General features: G+C 41.3%; 1 protein-coding gene across 4 annotated transcripts in view; it reads right to left on the bottom strand.

Moving 5' to 3' along the window:
• Window positions 1-24,158, bottom strand: part of LOC127151885 (interleukin-6 receptor subunit beta) — a 42,814-nt gene extending 18,656 nt beyond the window's left edge. For 2 of the 4 annotated variants that reach the window (XM_051092219.1, XM_051092223.1), the window contains exons 1-7: window positions 24,035-24,158; window positions 23,491-23,584; window positions 20,890-21,010; window positions 3,709-3,887; window positions 2,832-2,980; window positions 1,864-2,026; window positions 12-94 (exon numbers count right to left, since the gene is read on the bottom strand). In XM_051092219.1, the coding sequence (XP_050948176.1) occupies window positions 12-94; window positions 1,864-2,026; window positions 2,832-2,980; window positions 3,709-3,887; window positions 20,890-21,010; window positions 23,491-23,584; window positions 24,035-24,130 (885 nt within the window). In that variant the 5' untranslated portion in view covers window positions 24,131-24,158. Of the gene's footprint in view, window positions 1-11; window positions 95-1,863; window positions 2,027-2,831; window positions 2,981-3,708; window positions 3,888-20,889; window positions 21,011-23,490; window positions 23,743-24,034 lie in introns of all 4 variants that reach the window. The other 2 variants (XM_051092220.1, XM_051092231.1) reach the window with 2 other exon arrangements.

The raw sequence follows: 24,158 nt of genomic DNA, 5'->3' as shown, positions 1-24,158 counted from the left end.
CAAAAGCAAACCTTCCAGAACAGGGTGAGGTGTCTCCTTCCAGCTTCCTCTGCAGGTTGGATGAGTCTCCACAGCCGGGGAGCCGCAGACGGAGCTGAGGAAAGAGCAATCCAAATTCATATTTATCCACACGGCCACATTTAACAACACTAACAGACAAAAATCACTCAAACTGACATCTCTGATAGGTGTAGCTGTCAGTTTGGCATTGGTGGGGTCATAACGGCAGACAACAGATATTTAATTGTTTCGTCCAAATTATTGTTAGGAAGTTGCTCCAAAGTTCTGATCTAAATCAAATGATTCTCAAAACGCGCTCCGTAATCCCGATCTGAATCAAATTATTGGCGATCCGTTCTCCAAAGTTCCGATCTGAATCAAAAGATTTGCAAACCAATTCCAAAGTTCTGATCTAAAACAAATGATTCGTGAAACCACGTAAGTCCTGACCTGAATCAAATGATTTGTGATCTGCACTCTGAAATTTTAATCTAAATCAAAAGATTTGCAAATCTGAAGTTCCGATCAAAATACAATGATTTGCGATCTGGGCTTCGAATCCTGATCTGAATCAAAAGATTTGCAATTCGCAGTTTCGATTTAAATCAAATGATTCTCAAAACACACTCCAAAGTCCCGATCTGAATCAAATGATTTGTGATCAGCTCTCTGAAGTTCCAATCCGAATTAAAAGATTCACAAACTTACTTCAAAATTCCGATCTAAATCAAATGATTCTCAAAAATTCTCAAAAGTTCTGATCTGGATCAAAAGATTTGCAATACACGCTCCAGAGTTCTGAACTGAATCAAATGATTCTTAAAAAGTGCTTCAAAATCCCCATCTGAATCAAATGATTTGCGAACCAGCTCCGAAGTTCTGATCTAAAACAAATGATTCGTGAAAACACATAAGTCCTGACCTAAATCAAATGATTTGTGATCTGCACTCTTAAATTTTAATCTAAATCAAAAGATATGCAAATCTGAAGTCCCGATCAAAATAAAATAATTTGCAATATGGGCTTTGAATCCTGATCTGAATCAAAAGATTTGCGATACGCAGATTTAAATCAAATGATTCTCAAAACACACTCCAAAGTCCCGATGTGAATCAAATGATTTGTGATCACCTCTGAAGTTCCAATCTGAATTAAAAGATTCACAAACTTACTTCAAAATTCCGATCTAAATCAAATGATTCTCAAAAATTCTCAAAAGTCCTGATCTGAATCAAATGATTCATGATCAGCTCTCTGAAGTTCTGATCTGAATTAAAAGATTCACAAACTTACTTCAAAATCTAAATCAAATGATTCTCAAAAACTCTCAAAAGTCCTGATCTGAATCAAAAGATTTGCAATCCACGCTCCTGAGTTCCGATCTGAATCAAATGATTGTCAAAATGCACTCGAAATCCCGAACTGAATCAAATGATTGGCGATCCGTGCTCCGAAGTTCCGTTCTGAATCAAAGATTTGCGAACCAGCTCCGAAGTTTTGATCTAAAACAAATGATTTGTGAAATCACATAAGTCCCGACTTGAATAAAATGATTTGCGAACCCGAAGTTCTGATCTGAATCAAAGGATTTGCGAATCTGCTCCGAAGTTTCAATCTAAATCAAATGATTCTCAAAATGCATTCCAAAGTTCCGATCTGAATCAAATGATTTGTGATCCACACAACTTCAGTTCTTAAGCATATTATTTCCGTAATAATTACTCTTTTTGAAAGTATGTTAGGGTGTACTTTTTCCTCAAGGGTAGCGTATTGCTTTGACTAATTGTTTGGTGCATGTGAAAATGCATGCTCATTACAAGAGTTCAAGCCTTAGTAAGAAGCATCAGACCTCAGAGTCTCACCTCTCTCCGCTGTGGTTGTGTCTTTAGATGTCCATGAGCTCCAGTGAGCGTGTGTTCGATTGTCCTGAGCTCTCAGTCTCACTGTATACTTGGATCCTGGGTATAAGTGACACACCTCCTTGGTAAAATTCGGGGAAAATGCTTGTATAGTCTGAGATCGGGTCTACAGGATCATAGAAGAGAGTTTTATTAAAGTTCTAATCTTATATATGGCCTAATCATATATCATGTTGGTTAAACCTTGTGAAAAAACATTTACATTAGTGTACTTTTGAAAAGAGTACTCTCTCCCTCTATTCTATATTTTTAAGTTTAGTACAGTTTAAATGTAAATTCAAATTGCTCACTACAGTTAAAATAATAATCAAGTATTTTTCATGTGTTTTAGCATGTTAGTCAACATAAATAAGCATGCTTTTTTAAAGCATGACAAAAGATTATTCAAATATTGATTTAAAATGTACTTCAAAGTTACACTTTTAACTTGATGCTTTTTAAAAATATACTTAGGTGTGTTAAGAAATAGTCATGAATGTGTACTCTCAAGAGTACTTGAGTGGCCTTTTATTTCATTGATACTGTATTATCTGAACGAGCAGATTTTTAAAATTTCTTTTGAAGACTTGACATACAGGTACACTACAAGTGCACATTCAGTACAATTAAGTGCACTTATTTTTGAAAATGAAACTTCTGTCATTGTTTACTTTCTTTTTTCAGTAGAAGATATAGAGAGGTGTTTTGAACAAGCTTTTAATGCAAAAGCACCATAAAAGCTGTCTATATGACTCATGTACTGCAATCTGCCTTCTGAGGTCAAACTATAGCTTTATGTGAGAAAAAGACTGAAATATAAGTCACAATCATAAGTTTAAGTTTGAAAAGACATGAATGAGGACCGAATTTTAATTTTAGGTGAATTTTAAGGGAACTCTCTCTCTTATATTTAAGTCAATATAGGTATAAACCTGGTTGTGTGTCGTGTACTCCATTTGGAGCCATATGTAGGCTTTCTCACTCTTGGAAAAGCTCTCATCCATTCTCCAGATCACCTCCAAACACTCAGATCTACTCTCTGATGGCTTGAGATGTTTTATCTGTGGAGGAGGCAGTTTCACTGCAGCAGAGAGAGAAAACAATGAGAATACAAAAGAAAAGACTCTTTATTTGCAGGCATACAATGCCTTTGGCAGGAATGGATACAGGTACAAGCATGATGAAAAATAACTGTAAACATTACAATAGATGGAAATTAGTCATTTGCACAATGGATTCTAAAAAAAAAAGCAAAACATTTATTGATGCGTCACCAATATGAAAGGTCAACATGTGCATGTGCCATCTTTTTAGTCATCGTTTGCATTGTCACAACTTGACCTGAATACTAGCATACTGCTTTCTGTGTGCACGCTGCATACTGTTTTATTTATAGTATGCATTTTAAAAATAGCATGTAAAATAATGTGGATAACTGGATAAGTCACAAACATTTCTAACATCAGCATGCTACAAATGTAGAATATATACACTACTGCTAAAAGTTTGGGGTATGCAAAATACAGTAAATATTATTACATTTTAAAATAGGTGTTTTCTATTTGAATATGTGTTAAAATGTATTTTATTCCTTTGATGCAAATTTTCAATAATTCATTTCTTTCTGACCCTAAATTTTTGAACAGGTCATGTGGGTATTATATGCGTAATAGAAATTAGCAGACATAGGATTCACTCTAAATACTACAGAAATTGAAGGAGTAGTATGGTGGCATGCTATTCTGAACCAAACAAAGTGTTATACAAAGTGTTGGATGCATGTTAATGTTGTTTCATGATGTGTAGTACCTTTATTGACCCCATGAAAGAAGTACGGATCTGAGCGTATGAATCCGGAGCTTGTGAATGCTAGAACATCCGCACAGAAACAGTGTAATGCTGAATCGATGGGCTGAACGGAGCAGCTAGAGCCGCTGATATTACAGGCACCCACCCGGATGAAGCTGCGTTTACTTTCACAAGAGGTTCTGTGCAGAATAACATAGGAATATTAAAACTCACTTGCAAATAAATGAAATGGTGCTTTAAAGAACCCATTGAAGGATCTGATGATCCTCAAATGCAAACTGTGTGTGTTTTGCCTCAGAGCAACCATACATTTGTGTTGTGTTTTGCTTTCTTTTTCATTTATTCTTCATTCATTTAATGATTTATAATAATCATTATATCCATTTATATATTCATTTTATTGATTCATTAATTGATTAGTCATTTATATTATATTATAGTTATTTTTTATATATTTTTTCCATTGTTGTTTAGTCTTATGACTGTGTAGCTTCAAGGGCAGTTTGTCTTCATGAATAAGAATGTTTATGGAAACTCAAGGTTTATGGGATGTTGTTGTGAATCAGTTTGGTATAACAATACTTGTTAAATTTGTGTTCTCCAGACGGAGTCTGAGCATTGAGACATACGCAACTAAGACTATTCAATAAACTCTGCTCCTTTTTATCATCATACTTCTTCTCCTGCTTCTGCTCTTCACTTTCATTGGCTTTTTCCTCAGTCAACTTCTTAGCTGCCAGAAGACTGTTAATAGTGTTTTGGGTATTTTGGGTACCAGACAAGACCTCCTGTTAACAGGGTTTGGGTATTAGACTACTCTGCTGACGAGTTGTTCTGATACTGGACAAACTGATATTTTCTGACGGGATCTGGCATCCAGGGCTGGATCTTAATTGTCTAGGCATGGAGACAGCGATCTACCATTTTGGCATTGTCGGCAGGATGTAATCACACGGTGCTGTTAACTCCATAAGAGCGGAGTCGGGATTGTTGTTTCTCGCATGACCAGACGGTGGAATGTCCCAGACCACTGGGCTTCTGACTCGGGGCCACGAGTGAGGATGGGGACAACTCTCGCAGGCGTCTTCTCCTGGCTTAACTACTGCAATGCAGAGTGAGTGTGTTCTGTTTGACATTTCATGGAAATTCGGTACGTACCGTGTGTTGGTAGCTAAGCTACTGGGTCAGATAATATCATTTCTACAGTTATGGAGTGGTCAGATGTTAAGCTAGATGAGATAATTAACTTTGACAACAATTGGACGAGCATTTTTAAGATCAGTAAACAGAAGCAGTAACACATGATTAATAGTTGCTAAACATACAATCACAGTGCCGAAAGGTGTTCTCATTTAACCTAAGAACAACAGAAAAACTGAAGGGGTTAAACAGGGTTTTCAAAAAATGTTTAAAATGTTTTAAAAGTTCTTAAAGATATCTGTCAGATTAAACAGATGCTAACTAAATTGCAGTGAAGGTAAAGAGAATCTGGGCAAAAAAAGGGACAAGTCTGAACAAAAGCTTGAGTATGTTTGTTTTTGCATGTGGGAAGCACATCACTAACAGTAGGGTAAATAACTCTGAAATTCGGAAATTTAATGGGTTTAGATATTGTGACGGGTGTCCGTTCCATTCACTGCTGCCCTGGCCGGAATCACGCACACCTGGCGCACCTCATCAGCGCCCAACTCGGCTCAGCTGCTGCCAATCGCCGGAGCCGCATAAGAGAGAGAAGAGAGGACGCCTCAGACGAGCTTCAACTCCCAACGCAGCAAGACGCCTAATCTCTCTTTCTCTCTCTCACCGCAGATAGCAGCTGAGCCCTGGACATGCCGTTCCAGACCGTTTCGCACCTTATTTCTGCACCTGAGGAGAGCACTTACGGGGACGAGCACCCGGAAACCACCACCACTGGTCACCCTTCACCGCCACTTCATTTCTTGTTTTTCCATTTAAACAACATTAAAACCACCCTCCGGGGGGTCTTTCACGTCAAAACCTTGTTGTGTGATTCTTCACCTCGTTACATTGGTGGAGAATGCGGGCAGATTGGTGAAAGAATCACACACAAGTGTTCGCCACCCCGGACCCGTCCCAAACTGATGTTTTTTTTTTTCTCCTCTGTTTTTCCGGTTTTCAGATCACGTACGGTGCACACACGCCTCCGGAGAGATGGACAACCTGTTACAGCGTCTAACAGAAGTAAGCATTCGACAGCAGCAGATTGTCGAGCATCTAGCGAGCCAACAGGGTGAGGTGGACAGGAGGATCTCCGATCTACAAGGCGCCTATGCCCAGCGAGTCCCGTTACCAGATGCGAGAGCGCAAGCTGCTCGACTGCTACAGAAGCTCACCCCCCCACGATGATGTGGAATCTTACCTTCAACTCTTTGAAACCACTGCGACAACTGAAGGCTGGCCGAAAGAGGACTGGGCACGGGCGCTGGCCCCTCTGCTGACTGGCGAGGCGCAGCGCGCCTACTTTTCCTTAGATCCATCCTCCGCTGACGATTACAAAGAGCTGAAGCGAGAGATTCTGGCCCGCTTGGGGCTGTCACCCATTGCAGCTGCCCAACAGTTCACAGACTGGGAGTTTCGCCCTCGCCGGCCAGCCCGTGCCCAGGCCGCTGACCTGTTCCGCCTCGCCCGCCTATGGCTACTGGACGGAAACCCCTCCGCCAGCCAGGTCGTAGAGCGCGTCGTCATGGATCGTCTGGTGAGAGCTCTTCCCCGAACACACCGCCAAGCCGTGAGTATGAGGAATCCTGCCACACTCTGGGACGTTGTGGAGGCGATTAAGCTGGCGGAGGCGGCCCACCACCGAGAGCCCGGAGAGCGTGTGCCACCGTACACCCGGAGGGTGGTCCAGGAGCAGCGGGCGCCAGAGGGCACCCCGCGACACCAGAGCAGACCGGCGGCTCCTTACCCAGCGGATGAACCCATGCCATCGGAACCGAATTCACCCCGGAAAAAGAAGTGGCTGGCGGGCTGTAGTATGCACAACCACCTGCCAGAAGGCGCTCCAGGAGCGGCGGTGAGGATACACGGGCAGGTGTACAAAGCTCTGCTGGACTCAGGAAGCACGGTCAGCCTGGTGAGAAGTGATATCCTACCTCCCCGGCCTGATGCACATGCGGTGCTACCCATCACATGCGTTCATGGAGATACAAGACAAGTGAAAGCTCGACAGATCCAACTCAGTGCCACTGGAGGGACCTGGCCGCTTGAGGTAGGATTAATTAAAAAATTGCCTGTCCCTGTGTTACTCGGTAGGAATTTTCCTGGATTTGAGCGCCTCCTCACCGCTGCCGCCCAACGGCCCGTCAGCCCGGGAAGGAGCCGCCCCTCCAGGACACCGAGGAGAAGAACCACCCACAAGCCTGCGCTCTTAACAACTGACAGCGGGAGAGATGGTGAGTCCGCCCCCCCCTCCGCTAACCTTTTTTATGATGTCTTCCAGCAGGTAACACGAGGGGGGTCCTTCAGCCGCGAGCAACATGAGGATGACCGGCTGAAACATTGTTGGACTCAAGTGCGGGTGGCTGAGGGGCAGGAGCTCCAGCCAGGACCCCATCCTCTCCCGCATTTTGTCATCAAAGATGGTCTGCTCTATTGTGTCGCTGAGCGAAGGGGGGAGGTAAAACATCTATTAGTGGTCCCCAAGTCAAAGACGGAGACGGTCCTGGAGTTGGCACATGCGCACCCGATGGCTGGACACCTCGGAGCAACTAACACGGCTCAACGGATCCGTGACCGTTTCCACTGGCCTGGTCTCGAGGGAGAGGTCAAGGCTTTCTGTCGTGCGTGCCCGACGTGCCAAGTGACATCGCCCCGGATTACGCCACCCGGTACCCAGAAGCTGTTCCTCTCCGCAAGGCCACGGCGAGAAACATCGCGCAGGAGCTCTTTCTACTATTCAGCCGGGTGGGTATCCCCAACCAGATTCTGACTGACCAGGGAACACCGTTCATGTCCCGGGTCATGGCTGACCTCTGCCGGCTGCTAAAGATACAACAACTCCGGACGTCCGTCTACCATCCACAGACTGACGGCTTGGTCGAACGTTTTAACCAAACACTCAAACGGATGTTGAAGAGAGTGGCCGCTGACGATCGCAAAGACTGGGACCAGATGTTGCCCTATGTGCTTTTCGGCGTCCGAGAGGTACCCCAGGCGTCAACGTCCTTCACCCCGTTCGAATTGCTTTTTGGCCGTCAGCCCCGCGGGCTACTGGACGTGGCCCGCGACGCCTGGGAGCAGCAGCCGGTAGCGCTCCGCTCTGTGGTCGAGCACGTGACCCAGATGCGCGAGAAGATCGAGCGCGTTATGCCAATGGTCCGGGAACACCTCGTCAAAGCGCAGCAGGCCCAACAACGGCACTACAACCGTGCAGCCCAGCCCCGGGAGTTCCAGCCGGGGGAGCGAGTGATGGTATTGGTCCCCACCTCCGCCTGCAAGTTCCTGGCTAAGTGGCAAGGGCCGTACACCATCCTGGAAAAAATAGGCACGGTAAACTACAAAGTAAGACAGCCTGGTAGACGACAGCCCGAACAAATCTATCATGTTAACCTCTTGAAGAAGTGGGTGGGGACCAGAGACCAGCTTGCCGCACTCACCTCCCTTTCCCCGGTGGTCGTCGACGTCAACTCCGATCTCTCGGCTGCACAGAAGAGGGACCTGCAGCACCTGGTCAGTCAGTTCGACGATGTGTTCTCCCTTCTCCCCGGGCAGACCAACGTGGTGCAACACTCTATCAAGACGCAACCCGGAATCATTGTCCGGCAGCGGCCCTATAGAGTACCAGAAGCCCGTCGGTGTGCCATAGAGGAGGAGATTCAGCACATGCTGAAGTTGGGGGTCATCGAGCCATCCTGGAGCCCGTGGTCCAGCCCCATTGTAATGGTCCCGAAACCGGACGGCACCCTCCGCTTCTGCAATGACTTCCGGCGCCTAAACGAAGTCTCGGAGTTCGACGGCTACCCCATGCCCCGAGTGGATGAGCTCCTGGACCGTTTGGCGAGAGCCCGCTACATTTCCACTCTGGACCTGACCAAAGGTTACTGGCAGGTCCCACTCTCCCCTGAAGACAAGGCGAAGACGGCCTTCTCAACACCTACTGGTCACTGGCAGTACTGCCGTCTTCCCTTCGGCCTCCATGGGGCTCCCGCAACGTTCCAACGGATGATGGACATATTGCTCCGCCCCCACCAGGCTTACGCCGCCGCCTACCTGGATGACGTCGTGATCCATTCGGAGGCATGGGAGGAACATCCTGACCGTCTGCGTAGGGTGCTCATGGAGCTCCGGCGAGCAGGTCTGACCACCAACCCCCGAAAATGTCATCTGGCTCAGTTCGACGCCCAGTACCTGGGGTTCAAAGTGGGCCGGGGGATGATCCGCCCTCAGGATCGGAAGGTAGCGGCCATCCAAGAGGCCCCTCGACCCAGCACCAAGACCCAGGTACGAGCCTTTTTGGGGTTGGCGGGATATTATCGTTGTTTCATCCCCAACTTCTCCTCCTTAGCCGCCCCCCTGACAGACCTCACCAGGAAGGGGCAGCCGGAAAAGGTGGCCTGGAGTCCGGAGCTGGAGGAGACCTTTCGCAGCATCAAGGCGGCCCTCACCACCGAGACAGTCTTGCGAGCACCGGACTTTAGCTGCCCCTTCCTGCTCCAAACCGACGCTTCAGACACAGGATTGGGAGCCGTCCTGTCTCAAGTTCAGGAAGGTGAGGAACATCCTGTGCTCTTTATCAGCAGGAAGCTGAGCCCAGCCGAGACGAGGTACGCGGCGGTCGAGAAGGAAGCCCTGGCCGTCAAGTGGGCAGTCCTGGAGCTGAAGTACTACCTCCTGGGCCGGCGGTTCACCCTCCTAACTGATCACGCGCCATTGCAGTGGATGGCGAGAGCAAAAGAGACCAACGCTCGGGTGACCCGCTGGTTCCTTGCGCTCCAGGACTTCCACTTTGAAGTCCGCCACCGAGCCGGGGTGGCCAACGCCAACGCCGACGGACTGTCTCGGATCTGGGCTGGATATTCAGGTCTGTCGGGGGTCACTCCCCACCCTCCCCTAATTCCCCCTCATCCAAAATTTGTATGTTTTAGGACGGGCCAGGACATCGCTTGGGGGGGGGAGTGTGACGGGTGTCCGTTCCATTCACCGCTGCCCTGGCCGGAATCACGCACACCTGGCGCACCTCATCAGCGCCCAACTCGGCTCAGCTGCTGCCAATCGCCGGAGCCGCATAAGAGAGAGAAGAGAGGACGCCTCAGACGAGCTTCAACTCCCAACGCAGCAAGACGCCTAATCTCTCTTTCTCTCTCTCACCGCAGATAGCAGCTGAGCCCTGGACACGCCGTTCCAGACCGTTTCGCACCTTATTTCTGCACCTGAGGAGAGCACTTACGGGGACGAGCACCCGGAAACCACCACCACTGGTCACCCTTCACCGCCACTTCATTTCTTGTTTTTCCATTTAAACAACATTAAAACCACCCTCCGGGGGTCTTTCACGTCAAAACCTTGTTGTGTGATTCTTCACCTCGTTACAATATGATGCAGACACTCATCTCACTGTTGAATTATTATTATGATAGCTGCAAAGATGTAGCATGAGCAGAGAGTGCTAGCCTCAAAGCCTGTGTGAATCTTGATTTGCAGCCTAAAACCCTCCAAGGAAACCTGGAGTGATTATATACATATTTATATGCTATATTTATATCTGTTAATAATTTGGGGGAATTTAAATCTTGCTCCCCTAGTTTTATCATCTTGAAAGACAACAGCTGAATGGGAAATTATTTTGTCTCAGACTCTGAGAAAAAGTGATTTCATCAGGTTATTTTACAAGTTCAATGACATGTGAAACTGGTCATTTTTGATATTTCTATGGACAACAATGGTAACTGATGTTGCTAATGGACTTTGGTCAATGCTACTAGCTATTTTTTGGGTTTAACAGTGTAACTGCTATTTCACCAATCTTTTGTCAGATTTGATTCAACACATCTGATTTCTGGAACTATTCAAATGCTGAGATTCTTTTGAGGATGTAACTACAGGGGTAGTTGGATTGCAGCTCATCTGCAAACTGCAGTGTTAAACAGTTTTCTTCAATTTGTTAAGTTCGGGGCTCAATGACTGAACTCCTGAGGCTGGAATAGTTTTTGAGGAATTGACACATGTAGCATTCGCACTAGATATATCAGATACAGTGGCAGAGATTTTGCATTGGTTACATGACATCTTTGCTAACCCAAGAATGGGAAAATCAGAATAACTATCTGAGGAGTATAAGTCTCCGCAACTCATACCATGACTCAAGGCCTTTGCCTTGTTTATACAGTTCAGACAGTCTTTTTGGCTTTGCAAAGTGAGTCTTTGTAATGTCTGATGCTAAATATTTGCTGTCTACACTTGCACTGCATTGCTTTATTGACTAATGAGCAGCAGGACGTGTGACAATAGTCCAGGATGCTAAAATTGCCAAACATCATTTTTGGGAAATCTAGTTTGTTTCATCTGAACTAATTCCAGATGGTCAAGATGGTGCAGAGCTCTTTAAGAATATTTTTTAAGGGTAGAAAACATCTAGACAATTTGGATCAAATTTGATTTTCTGCGCTGTTCATCTTTTGTGAACAATGGGGAGAGCAAGGCAGGTTGAGCAGTAACTACAGACTAAAAGTCTCAGTGTCAGTTAATTTGGTTGCTCAAAATGTGAGTTGGCAAATGGCAAAACAGCTGAAATGCTGAAATCTACATGGACTCCCATTGTGCCTTTGATTGTTGTGCATGACTTTGGAGCAGGTTGGCAGCAGAGTGGTTTCTCAGTAAGAGGTGAGACGGATGACCCTCGCTGAGCAGGCAGCTGCGGTTGCCGCCGCATGAACGGCAGAAATCTTCACTGCTCAGGCATGTCATCTGCGCACTGAATCACCTCACTCACAACTCACAGATAAAGCTGAAACGCAAATCTGTGGATTTGATTATTTCTAAATTATCAGATGGATAATAGGCTCCGAACCTTGCTTCCTTTTCTGATCACAACGGATACACAGTGTGTGTCCGTCACTTAGGCGTTTTTAATTTGTTCATGTTTAAACAATATGGGTGAGGGGATTGTTAGGAAACATGCGGAAGAAGTTAACGGATGCGTGACGTCAAAAACACAGTTTGGCAATGCAATTCTATTTAGCTGGGAAAACCTGCACCCTCAGGGCTGTTTGTGAATTTGTGATTTTATGACTCTTTGAAAATGTTAGAGTTACTGGGATGTTTTGGTTATAGTTGGCAAAATTTTCACTATCAATATACTGCTGTCTTTCTGGCTAAATATTGGTTTGAGACATCATTCCCTGATGGGAGTGTCAGACACTATTGATTCTGGCCAGGGGAAACACGCTTTAATGGTCAGGTATGTCACAAGATCTGTGGACTTCATTGGATTTTCATACTACTAACAATGACATTCGTCATTTGAAAGAGTTAATCACAATCATTCTAAATTATGTTGAATTATTAGCCAAAATTAAATGGATAGATATTAGACATTGTGAATTTGCTCATTAATTTTGAATGAGACCCGGCGAAATGCTGTAGGAAGGAGTCATGAGGAAGAACCTCGTCTTTTAGTGACTTCACTGTAAAAAACAATTTGTTGAGTCAACTTAAAATAATCTGTAACCTGGCTGCCTTAAAATGCTAAGTTCAGTCAACTCAAAAAAAGTTTATTCAACTTGAAATGTTAAATTATACTAAGTGACAACTTAGATATTTGAGTTGAATCAACTTAAAATTTTAAGGCAGCTGGGTTACTTACCCATCTGTTAAGTTTAGCAAACACAAATATCTAAGTTGTTACTTAGTACAGCTTAACATTTCAAGTTGACTAAACTTATTTTAGTTGACTGAACTTAAAATTTTAAGGCAGCAGGGTAACAAATTATTTTAAGATGACTCAACAAATTGTGTTTTTTATTTTTTACAGTGTTGGGGGCCAACCTCATGATGAATATATCGCAGGTGGGAGGCTATGATGATTAGCTTTCACCGGACTACAGTTTAGTCGCCAACCGGTCTCTATGTTCTTTGTTTATCTATCGAGGTTATAATGGAGTCAAAATAATTCCAACAAAGTTTAAGCAATCTTGTTTTTCAAAAAGAACAGTCTCTGTTTTCCACTCTCTTGTTTTGTGTTTTCGCAGATCATTGTCAGCGACCTTCCTGTCAGGGGTGTGGGTTGCAGGGATTAGAGTGAGGATTCAAATTGCAGGGCAGAAGGGCTTTATTAATGAAATAAAACAAAAACAAACAAAAACAAACAAAACTACCCCGAAGGGGAAAACACACTGGCTAGGCAGGACAAGGCTTGACGAGAAATGGCAGGACACAGCAGGGGATATATGACAATGAACTCGCACCGGACTGACAACACAGGGAGAATAAATGGGAAGCAAATGAGGAGGGTAACGAGAGAACACAGGTGGGGCAAATGAACCAATAATGAAGTAACAAGGTGGGCGGGGTTAGACATGAGAGCACATGGCACACAGAAACAAAACAAAAACACGAGCACATGGCCAGCAAAACCAAATCACTAGCCATGTGCAGAACAGGACACAAACACACAGCTAATGAGGACACTCACTAGCCACGTGTTCACACTAAACATGACAAACAAGAAAAGCACACAGCTAGTGAAAGACACAAGCTGCGTGCCATACAACACAAGACAAAACAAATGCAAGCACACAGCCATAAAATGAGCTGCGTGCAACACAACAGAACAACGAGAAAGCACGTGGCCAGACACGAACCGCATGGGCCAAACAAAACAAAACTCACACGGACAGAGGAGCGCACGGCCCGAGAGAACTCGAGACCACACGCTCCCACAGCACGACAGAACATGGAGCGCGAGTGTCAGAACCCTGACACGAAACCGAAACTTGAACAAGACATGAGTGCCAGGATCCGAACACCGCGCTCCAACATGAAACAATGCACGCAGACAAGAGAGCATGCGGCTCGAGGACACTCAAAGCCGCACGCTCACAAGGAAACAAGACAAGAAGGGAGTGCCAGGGTTCTGTCACAAAACCCACAAATAAACTAGACAGAAGTGACAGAACCCTGACACTTCCAGAAATTCGCTGAGAGGTTCGAGCCTTATCATAAGGGGGACAGTTTGTGTCGACAAACAACGGCAAACAGAATAACAGGAACTTCAGGGAACGTCAGAGAGAGAGATGGAACTTCGCAATCTTCAAACTCAAGATGGTTCTTTGGGAAGAACAGAACAAGCTACAGAGACACTTCAAGAGCTTCAAGACTCTTCGAGAACTGACTCCTGAGACATTTCATGGATAGAGGCATTCTGAGCTACGAAAGATTTTTATATTGTTCATAACACATATACATGGGTGTTTTTAAGTCATATATTTATCATACAAAATCAATTAGGTCAATTCATGAGTGGTTTATTATCATCATGCTGCAAGATATGGTCAAACATGACATGATGCGATTCAATCATTTGTCCATGACTAGAAGGTCATAGTGATGTAATTTTGGTTAAATCTCAAAGGACAAGATCCTTAAGAGAATTTTTCCTCAGTTCTCTCTCAATAGTGGAATTTCAATGCACATGTATTACCATTATCTCATTTGTTTTTGAAATTGGTACCCTCCAATTAACAATTGATAAACCTGACAGGCAACTTGAGTAAATACTCGGGCACAGAAACCCTGATGCTGAGATGGAAAGATGCTGAGATGGAAATATGACAAATGGCCAAAGGTGGTAACAGCTGGAAAAGGTAAAAGCACATGGAATCATAATTGGTAAAGAACATGTTTTTCACAATGAGTTTTTGGAAATTCTAATTGGTTTGGTTTGGATTAATATTGGGACACTTTTAAAAGATTTAGTAACATTTATTAAGAGGGGGGAATGAAGGATCTGATGATCCTCAAATGCAAACTGTGTGTGTTTTGCCTCAGAGCAACCATACATTTGTTTTGTGTTTTGCTTTCTTTTTATATATTCTTCATTTATTCTTCATTCATTTAATGATTTATAATAATCATTATATCCATTTATATATTCATTTTATTGATTCATTAATTGATTAGTCATTTATATTATATTATAGTTGTTTTTTATATATATTTTCCATTGTTGTTTAGTCTTATGACTGTGTAGCTTCAAGGGCAGTTTGTCTTCATGAATAAGAATGTTTATGGAAACTCAAGAGCTGTGTCCGAAACCGCTCACTCGTTCACTCATTCACTAATCCCTATATAGTAAATGGCCGTTGAGTGCACTATATTAGCAAAGAGTGAACGAAAACCTTCTTTTCCCGAGGAGAAGAAAACGGCATTTTTCAAGAAGAGCAACAACTTTAAGGCGTGCTTTGTTAGCTTGAAGATGCCACCTATCGGTAAGATGTTACACAACACACATTCAGCTACTAACCTCTTTAAATAACTTATGATAAGCTTCCAATTCCTGTAAGAAACTTCTTTTTGTTTTGTTTTGTTTTTACCAATCCAGTTACCATTGAATTGGGAGAACAAATCTTTTTTTTTTTAACTGTTAGCTATTTTGTCAATATATGACATATGTAATATATATATATATATATATATATATATATATATTAATATATTAATAATTTATATAGCTTTTTTTTTTTACACATTAACTTATGTTGACATACAGTCAAAACCAAAAAAATGTTCAGACACCAGATCTTTCTATCAAAGTTACCTGACATTATCAAGATGAATTTGTTCTGACATAGTTTAACTCTTCATATTTTATTACCATTTTGTAAACTACAGTGATAATGTGGGAAATGATGAAGGTGTCTAAATAAATTTTGGTTTGACTGTACATATAATTTGCACAATGTGTTTATTTATTACACAATATGACACATTTTACTTTATAGTATATTTATTTTTTTCAGTTCGGCAATCGAGCTCCATACTGCCTGCTGAACCAACAAGTGCCTGTCCTCAGGTTGTACCTGGATGGGAGAAGTGACCTGAGGCCAGACTTTCGGCTTAACAGGCAAACACTGACCTACCTCATTAACACCCTCCGTGAAGATCGTGACCATGGTTGGGGTCAGGATCTTGAAATTCTTGTCTTCATCTTCTGGCTGACATGCCCCGTTCAACAGTACATATGATTGTGCACAAAGTGTCCAAAATGCTCCTCCACATCAAACACAAAGTGATCCACTTCCCATCTTTTGAAGAGCTTGAGGAAATCAGCACAGGCTTTGCAAACCTGGCTGGTAGTCCTGTCTTTGGTTCAGTTGCTGGTAGCATTGATGGCTGTCACATCAGAATCAAGCCTCCATCTGCTGATTCCATGTGCTACCTGAACAGGAAGTTATTTTATTCTATCCAGCTTCAAGCACTCTGTGACCACCGAGGAAAATACCTGGACATTTTTGTGGGTTATCCCGGATCAGTCCATGACTCCAGAGTGCTCAGGAACAGCCCAATATACCTGAAGGCACTGTACCCACCAGAAGGATACCACATTTTAGGAGATGGAGGTTTCCCCTGTCTTAGCCACCCAATCTCTCTCATCACTCCATATAGAGAGCCGCTACAAAATGCAAGTCATCGGCGTTTCAACTTCCACCATGAAAAAGCTCGGTCCATCATTGAGAGATCTTTCGGCTGTTTGAAAACACGATGGCGGTCACTTTTCTTCAAGGCCCTTGAAGTGAAGCCAGAATTTGCTCCAGAGGTCATCACTTGTTGTACTATACTGCACAACATCTGCATCACAAACGGTGACATCATTGAGCCAGAAGAAGGACAACTGGATGGCGACGATCTTGATGACCTGCAAGTGAGAGATCCGCAGAGTGGAGAGCACACCAGAGAACGCTTGGCTGCTGCCCTTTCTGCTCCAAATGATGACAATCTTCCTCCAGCCCTAAGACACCATGATTATTTATAAAATCTGTTACAAAAACACAACCACTTACATTATATGCTATAGTTTGATATATTTTACCAATATATGGTTAGTATGTAATTAAACTAAAATTAAATAGTGTAATTATTTTAGGTTGTACATGACATTTTGTCCTCAGTTACTCACCTTCATCTCATTCAAACCTGTATGACTATTTCCCATACATCAAAAGTGAATGGTGACTAACGCTGTCAGTCCTCAAAACTCTAGCTTTTGTGTTCTGCAGAAAAAGTCATACATATTTGAATGACATGAAGGTAAATAATGCCGACAAATCTAAGTTAAGTTACAGTTAACATAAAACATGTATTGTAGTTCGGAATAAGTACCACGTCATTTTACTGTAATATAATTTGTTAGTATATTTGGATGTACATGATATTTTTAATTGTTAAAACACTGTATATTCTCTTAGTATAAGTAATCCTGTTGAAAAAAAGAAGAGCAAATGTGTCAATTCAAATTATTTATTTTAAATAAAATCTTCACATTTTTTCAACTATTTTTTCAAGAATTGACAGAAGTCTCTCCTCTCTCCTCTCTTCTCTTCTTATTCTCTCTCCTGCTCTTTCAGCTTCCCTCTCTAAAAATTCCAGCACTGGATCCTTATCCTTTCTCTGCCTCTTTGCTGGCCCTGGCTCTCCACTTTCTCTCCTGTCCTCCTGCTCTGCCTCTTCAGGGACTGAATCAGGAGAACTCACTGCAGGAACAATGGATTCTTCCTCTGATGAGGCAATTAGGATGGGGGGCTGGATGGATGGCCTCCCACCTATTGCCTCATCCATCAGGTTGTACCATTTCCATGTTCCTGCAGTGGATTCTCCCGATTCAGTCCCAATACCAGTCGGTGGGTTCCTCAGCTCCTAAGAATAATTTTTATTAATTAAGAGTTTTATTATAATTATAGACCGAAAATCCATACATTAGTCTCGCTAATACAAAAAATGACCTTACAGTCCACACACTCCTGGTAATTAATATTGAGTATTAAAGACTGTTGCCTTTTTTTGATAGCAGTGTACAAGTCCCTCAACTGTCCTGGGTGGCTAAGCATGATCTCAACATCAGCCACCGTACTTAAGAATTCAAATGCACAAAGCATGAAACAAAACAAAGGAACTCAAAAGAAAAAGAACTCAAAAGACCTGAAGGATTTTCAGCAAAATAGAGACTCATGCACAACCACGGCAAAGGGCTTAAAATGGTCAAGTACATGATATTAAGAACCAAGGCCATATAAAATTATGAAATTGATAAATTCAGTTATCTTAACTAGAGGAATATGTCAAATAGCTAGCACTACATAAAATAATCTGCAACCTAAATGTACAATTTTACTAATTTAAAAATTATTTTAAAAAATAAACAAACAATAAAAACGATCAGATTCTGCAAAGGGTGTATAGTCAAAAGTAAATCTGTATATAATTATTATATTACCTTGTATGTTTTTTTTTAATTTTCCCATTTTTTGGCCGCTCTGGCAGGGGATACCACCCCCTCCAAGCCGATGTCCTTCAACACTGTTCTGTTGTACAAATAACGTAATGATATACACATTAACAAACACACATGAATTAAACCTCAACTATATTATTTACAAGAAAAAAAAAATCTTTGAAACTCACTCCCATCCATGCTGAGCAGCGTTTCTCCGGCCAGAAAAGAGATGACCATAGGCTGTTCTTTTTAAGATAAGACGCCTAACATCCTCATCCGTCCCTAAAGTCAAATCAAGTCACCTTTATTTATATACTGTTAGCGCTTATAACAATACAGATTGCGTCTTTACAGTATCTTTACAGTATTAAATAGGAAAATAGCGTATCAACAATGAAAAAGGGCAACAGTAAACAGTCAGTTTTTAAATAAAGCAAATACAAATTCGTTAATATTTGTTAATAATTTTGTAAGACGTAGATGAATACTGTAACGTTACGTGTTCACTAACATAACTGAACAATAGACCAAATTATCATCTGACAATGTTGTAAATGTAAAAGTTCCCACACTAGAAAGTAATTACTGTGCCAACAAATTGCCCCCTATCATTTCGCATCACAACATCTTTATAAAGACTACTTTAAACAATAAAAAGTTACTTACATTTGTAAAAGTTGCCACCTCCAATGTTGCCGTCCGCCATATTTCTTTTTCTTCAAGCTCTATCGCCGTCTCGCGTTGAATTTTGGGAAATAGCGCTTGAACGAGTGTACATCGGTTGTACACTCGAAATCAGAATGTATTGTGGGTAAAAAGTAGTGAACGAATGTAGGGAATGAAGTCGTTCACTCAGAATTCGGACAGCACTACAAAATGGCTGACACCCGATATAGTGCACTATATAGTGGATAGGGAGCGGTTTCGGACACAGCTAAGGTTTATGGGATGTTGTTGTGAATCAGTTTGGTATAACAATACTTGTTAAATTTGTGTCTGAGCATTGAGACATACGCAACTAAGACTATTCAATAAACTCTGCTCCTTTTTATCATCATACTTCTTCTCCTGCTTCTGCTCTTCATTTTCATTGGCTTTTTCCTCAGTCAACTTCTTGGCTAGCAGAAAACTGTTAATAGTGTTTTGGGTATTTTGGGTACCAGACAAGACCTCCTGCTTACAGGGTTTGGGTGTTAGACCTCTCTGCTGACGAGTTGTTCTGATACTGGACAAACTTTGTCTAGGCATGGAGACAGCGATCTAACACTATAAATCAAAACACTGATCTGAAGAACCTACAATGCAACATCAACAGCTTTGTTGAATTTGCAAAAAAGTATACAGCAAATGAAGAGGACTGCGTAGCAAATAAAGCTGCTTCAAAAATCAATGCAATGAGTCATGATGACTTAAAACTAAACTTAAAACTAATAGAAGACTTAAAACTAATAAAAACATTAGTGTGCAAATCCCCTAAAAATGATAAAAGGATGTTATGTATTAATGTTTATGTAAATGAATTTCCCAGTGCGTGAGACATGAGTCAGGCAGCTTTAACATGTTTCCTAAATCATTAATGTTTATCAGTTATCAGTTTCACTGATCAGCACAAATCTGCATGCTGGCTGACAACAGTCACGCTAGTCAAAGCCACCATAAGTGTGGTGGCACAACCATTTGACCAGATGTCTACCACTAAAACACAAGAAACCTATTGAATTAAACATTGACGGACAGACAGACAGACAGACAGACAGACAGGAAGACAGATAGATAGACAGATGGATAGCAATAGGACATATATATACACAGTACTGTGCAAAAGTCTTAGGCCACTAGTATTTTCACCAGCTAAAAAATGGTTTAAAGTAAGTTATTTCTATCTTTTGCTGTAGTGTGTCAGTAGGAAACATCAGTTTACATTTCCAAACATGCTGTTTGCCATTAATTGTAATAATCAAGTGAGATTTTTGCTTGCACAAGGAGTCTGACAACAGCCAGTGCTCCACACTGACATATGATCTCACCATCATCCAGTCTGTCTCTGGAATGACATGAAGAAACAGAAAAACTGAGACAGACTAAATCCAGAAGAACTGTGGCAACATCTCCAAGATGTTTTAAGTAATCTACCTGCAAAGCTACCTGAAAAACTATGCACAAGTGCACCTAGGGCAAAAGCTGCTTTAAACGCAAAGGATGGTCACATCAAATGCTTATTTATTTTAGTTAATAGAAGTTCATTGATAAAGAAAATCTATTTATGACATTATTTTTGAGAGCATCCTCATTTTATGTGCCTAACTGCCTAAAAATGTTAACAGTACTATAGCTTTGAAGGTATAGGTCTCTTAAAGCATCTTGGAGATGTTGCCACAGTTCTTCTGGATTTAGTCTGTCTCCGTTTTTTCTGTTTCTTAAGACAGACTGGATTGAATGATGGAGAGATCAGATCTCTGTTTGCACAAGGAGTCTGACAACAGCCTGTGCTCCACACAAAAATCTCACTGGATTATTATAATTAATGGCAAAATGAATGTTTAGAAATGTAAACTGATATATCCTACTGACACACTACAGCAAAAGATAGAAATAACTTACTTTGAACCATTTTTAGCTGGTGAAAATACTAGTGGCCTAAGACTTTTGCACAGTACTGTATATTGATGTGATACAGGCCCAAAGCCCATGCCAGATAAATTTCGTAGATTTTGTTAGTGTGGCATATGGCTTACTTGTTAATCTCAAGCCTGTAGCTGCTGATGTTCAGGTGTTCGGCTGTTTTCCAGTAACAGGTGATGCTGGTGTACTGCATGATCTCACACTGGGTGATTGACAGTGCTGATGATGCTGCTGCTGTGGAGCAGAGAGAAAGATTGTTCCTGAGCACAAACACAAGTCTCACTGCTTTTTAAAACTGCATAAAATAACAACTTAAATGTGACCGGCCTGACATTTTTATATCAAAATCATGCAGTTAAAATCCTTATTATATTATTTAACTTTATAGCAACTGAGATTTATGATGATACATGGAGCAACTTTTTGAGCAATGTTGCCAATCAATGCCAATCACTTTTCCATTGAGAATGAGCAACAAATTTCTATCTGAAAACTTTCGTTCGGTCGTGGTCCATGTTTCACTTGGTTGCCCCTTGTTGGCAACATTGCCCAACAACATTGCTCAAAAAGTTAACGCCGTGTATCACCAGCCGTAGCCCTCGGTGTGCCAACTAGATTGTTCTGTCCTATACATCCTAAATAATCACAGATTAGCAGCAGTTTGTGTGTGAACTGAACCACAATGTAAACAACAGATACAGATATAATTTCAGGATAAAGGTCAAGAAATACACCAGTGCCGGGAAACATACAGCAACTCTGAACAGGACACATGAATGGCGTCATGTCTACAACATGAATTGAAGTAAGTTTTTATAGAGTGTTTAACTTTTACAGATGTTTCGCAACTGTGCACAATATTGTGCTGTTGTTTATGGTAACAGAAGTGACTCAGTGAAACACTTCTCATTTCTTACAGTTTCATAGTATGGGAGAAAACAGAACCACAGTTTACTTTTCAACCAAGTTCAGCCTTCAGCCAAATGCAAAATGTTCAATTACTGATTCAGATTTTGTTGTTATTGTTTTGATATGAGAGGTGACACACACTTCCAAAGGCTTCAGAAGACATGCAAAAATATCTCATATTATCCTTAAGCTATAAGGATGGGAAATAAAGTAGTTATTTATTGAAACTTGAATTGAATATTAAGAGAACACACAATCACAGATTTGATGAAGATGCTTCAAATCAAATATTTTTGTATTAGATGTATTGCCTCAGGTTTGACATGAATTATGTTATATTATACATTATATATAGAGTGTTTTCACAACGCATCATCAACTGGCAATACTGGCAGCACTGAATGTAAACAATGCCACTGAACTGAATGTAACTCGAATATTTTGCTGCGTAATGCTGCTCAGTTGAACCGGGAAAACATTTGGAATACTATATACTGCCAAAAGGAGTCAAATCAAAGAGAAGAATACAAAAAACTGAGGAAAAAGGGCATTTTTGGTTGGCCAAACTGAAGCAGGATTTCCAAGGCAAGAATCTTGACAACATCTGTGTTTGTTCTTATCATTTCCGGTCAGGTAGGTGAAATATTAGGGTAATATCTTAATTAATACTGCTTGCACGTATCTTTACCACCTATTAATTTCAATTTGTCAAAATATTGCACCCTTTTCTGCTTAATAAGTCCTTCTCTATATAATTTTGCGGCTTCCATACATTTTTTCGTGGTTTAAACAACTTAAATTAGCAGAACAACGTATTCAGTAGTACATTAACCGTGCAATCCATGCTGTTGTTTACATCCGAGTATCTCCAATATGGCCGCGCATCCAGATTATCAGTAAATAGCGGTTTAATCCTTATCTGTTCCTCACACAAAGCTTCATACGTAGCATATGAGTTGTATATTACTCAGGCGACCGCACGTATGCTTTTTCGTTTTTTTTTTTTATATTGCCTAAAATGTCCAGGTTTTGTCGATTGTTTTATATTTACACTACCGTTCAAAAGTTTGGGGTCAGTACATTTTTATTGTTTCTTTTTCTTTCTTTCTTTTTTTTTTTAAAGAAATTAATACTTTTATTCACCAAGGATGTATTAAGTTAATAATTAAAAGTTTATTAAAAGTTAATAATAAATAATTTACATTGTTATAAAATATTTATATTTTGAATAAACACTGTACTTTTTAAACTTGTTATTCATGAAAGAATCCTGAAAAAAAAAAATTACAGGTTCCAAAAAATATTTGGCAGCACAACTGTTGATATTATCCAACATTGATCATTCTAATAATAAATCCGCATATTAGAATGATTTCTGAAGGATCATGTGACACTTAAGACTGGAGTAACAGCTGATAAAAATTCAGCTTTTCATCACAGGAATAAATTCTATTTTAAAGTATGTTAAAATAAAAAACATTATTATATATTGTAAAAACATTTTAAAGCAAATACGCATATATAACATAATGTATAAGGACTGTAGAGAAACCATCAGCAGCAAAACAAAGCCAAAACCTGGATATTTTTTAATAAAAATTATGCGGTCAATATGAAAAGACTTAAAGTGGATGAGAATGGATGAGAGCTATTAATTCGCGAAAGCACAAAATACAGAGAGTTGACCTTCTCCAACCTGTCGATTACCAGCCCAGATCTTTAATTATGACATTAGAGCGTTGACACAATCAAGACTGCCGCTTTAAAAGTAAAAAAGTACGCTTACACTTATCGTAAACGCTTACCTGTGTCCAGGACCCTGTTCATTACACACATCCAGACGAGGAGTCCAGCTTGAGGCAGCTTCATTCGGCTCATTTCTGGCTTGAAGGCTGTCAGCTGCACAGCAAGCTCAATCAATTTCAGCCGAAATATTTGCAAATCAAGTCCACACCACAGGATCACAGCCAAACTCTTGCGCAATGTTTTACGTTAAGATAACTTTACACACAAGCACACTATATCCAAACCTCACTTGATGAAAAGCGTATTTTAGTCTAAATAAAGAAAAATTACAAAATAAATAATACTAATAAATATGTACTGACATATAAAAACATATTTATATATTACTTAACATAGGCTAATAAATAATAGGCTAATTTTTAAACTACAAGACACCGGTGGCTCAATAAAGCGCAGCCGCACCACTTTTTACAAAGCACTTTCTAGACACATAAATCATGAAAATAAGCTCAGTTCTACTTTTTCTACTGACTACGTTAAACACACATCTGGCATGAATGAAAAAGCAAGTTAAGTAAACTAAATGCTATTACGGTGAACTACCCAAAGCAAAAGACCAACAACTGCGTCGGCATGAACTCGTGCTGCACCTGTGCTGGATAAAGTTGCAGACGCAGAGACCTGAAACCTGTTAAACATTTAAGTGTCCGGAGATGCTGATGACATA

The sequence above is a fragment of the Labeo rohita genome, chromosome 2 (genome assembly GCF_022985175.1).
Source record: "Labeo rohita strain BAU-BD-2019 chromosome 2, IGBB_LRoh.1.0, whole genome shotgun sequence".
Lineage (NCBI taxonomy): Eukaryota > Metazoa > Chordata > Actinopteri > Cypriniformes > Cyprinidae > Labeo > Labeo rohita.
The sequence above is the reverse complement of the archived record's forward strand: the minus strand, read 5'-3'. Positions and strand labels throughout refer to the sequence as shown.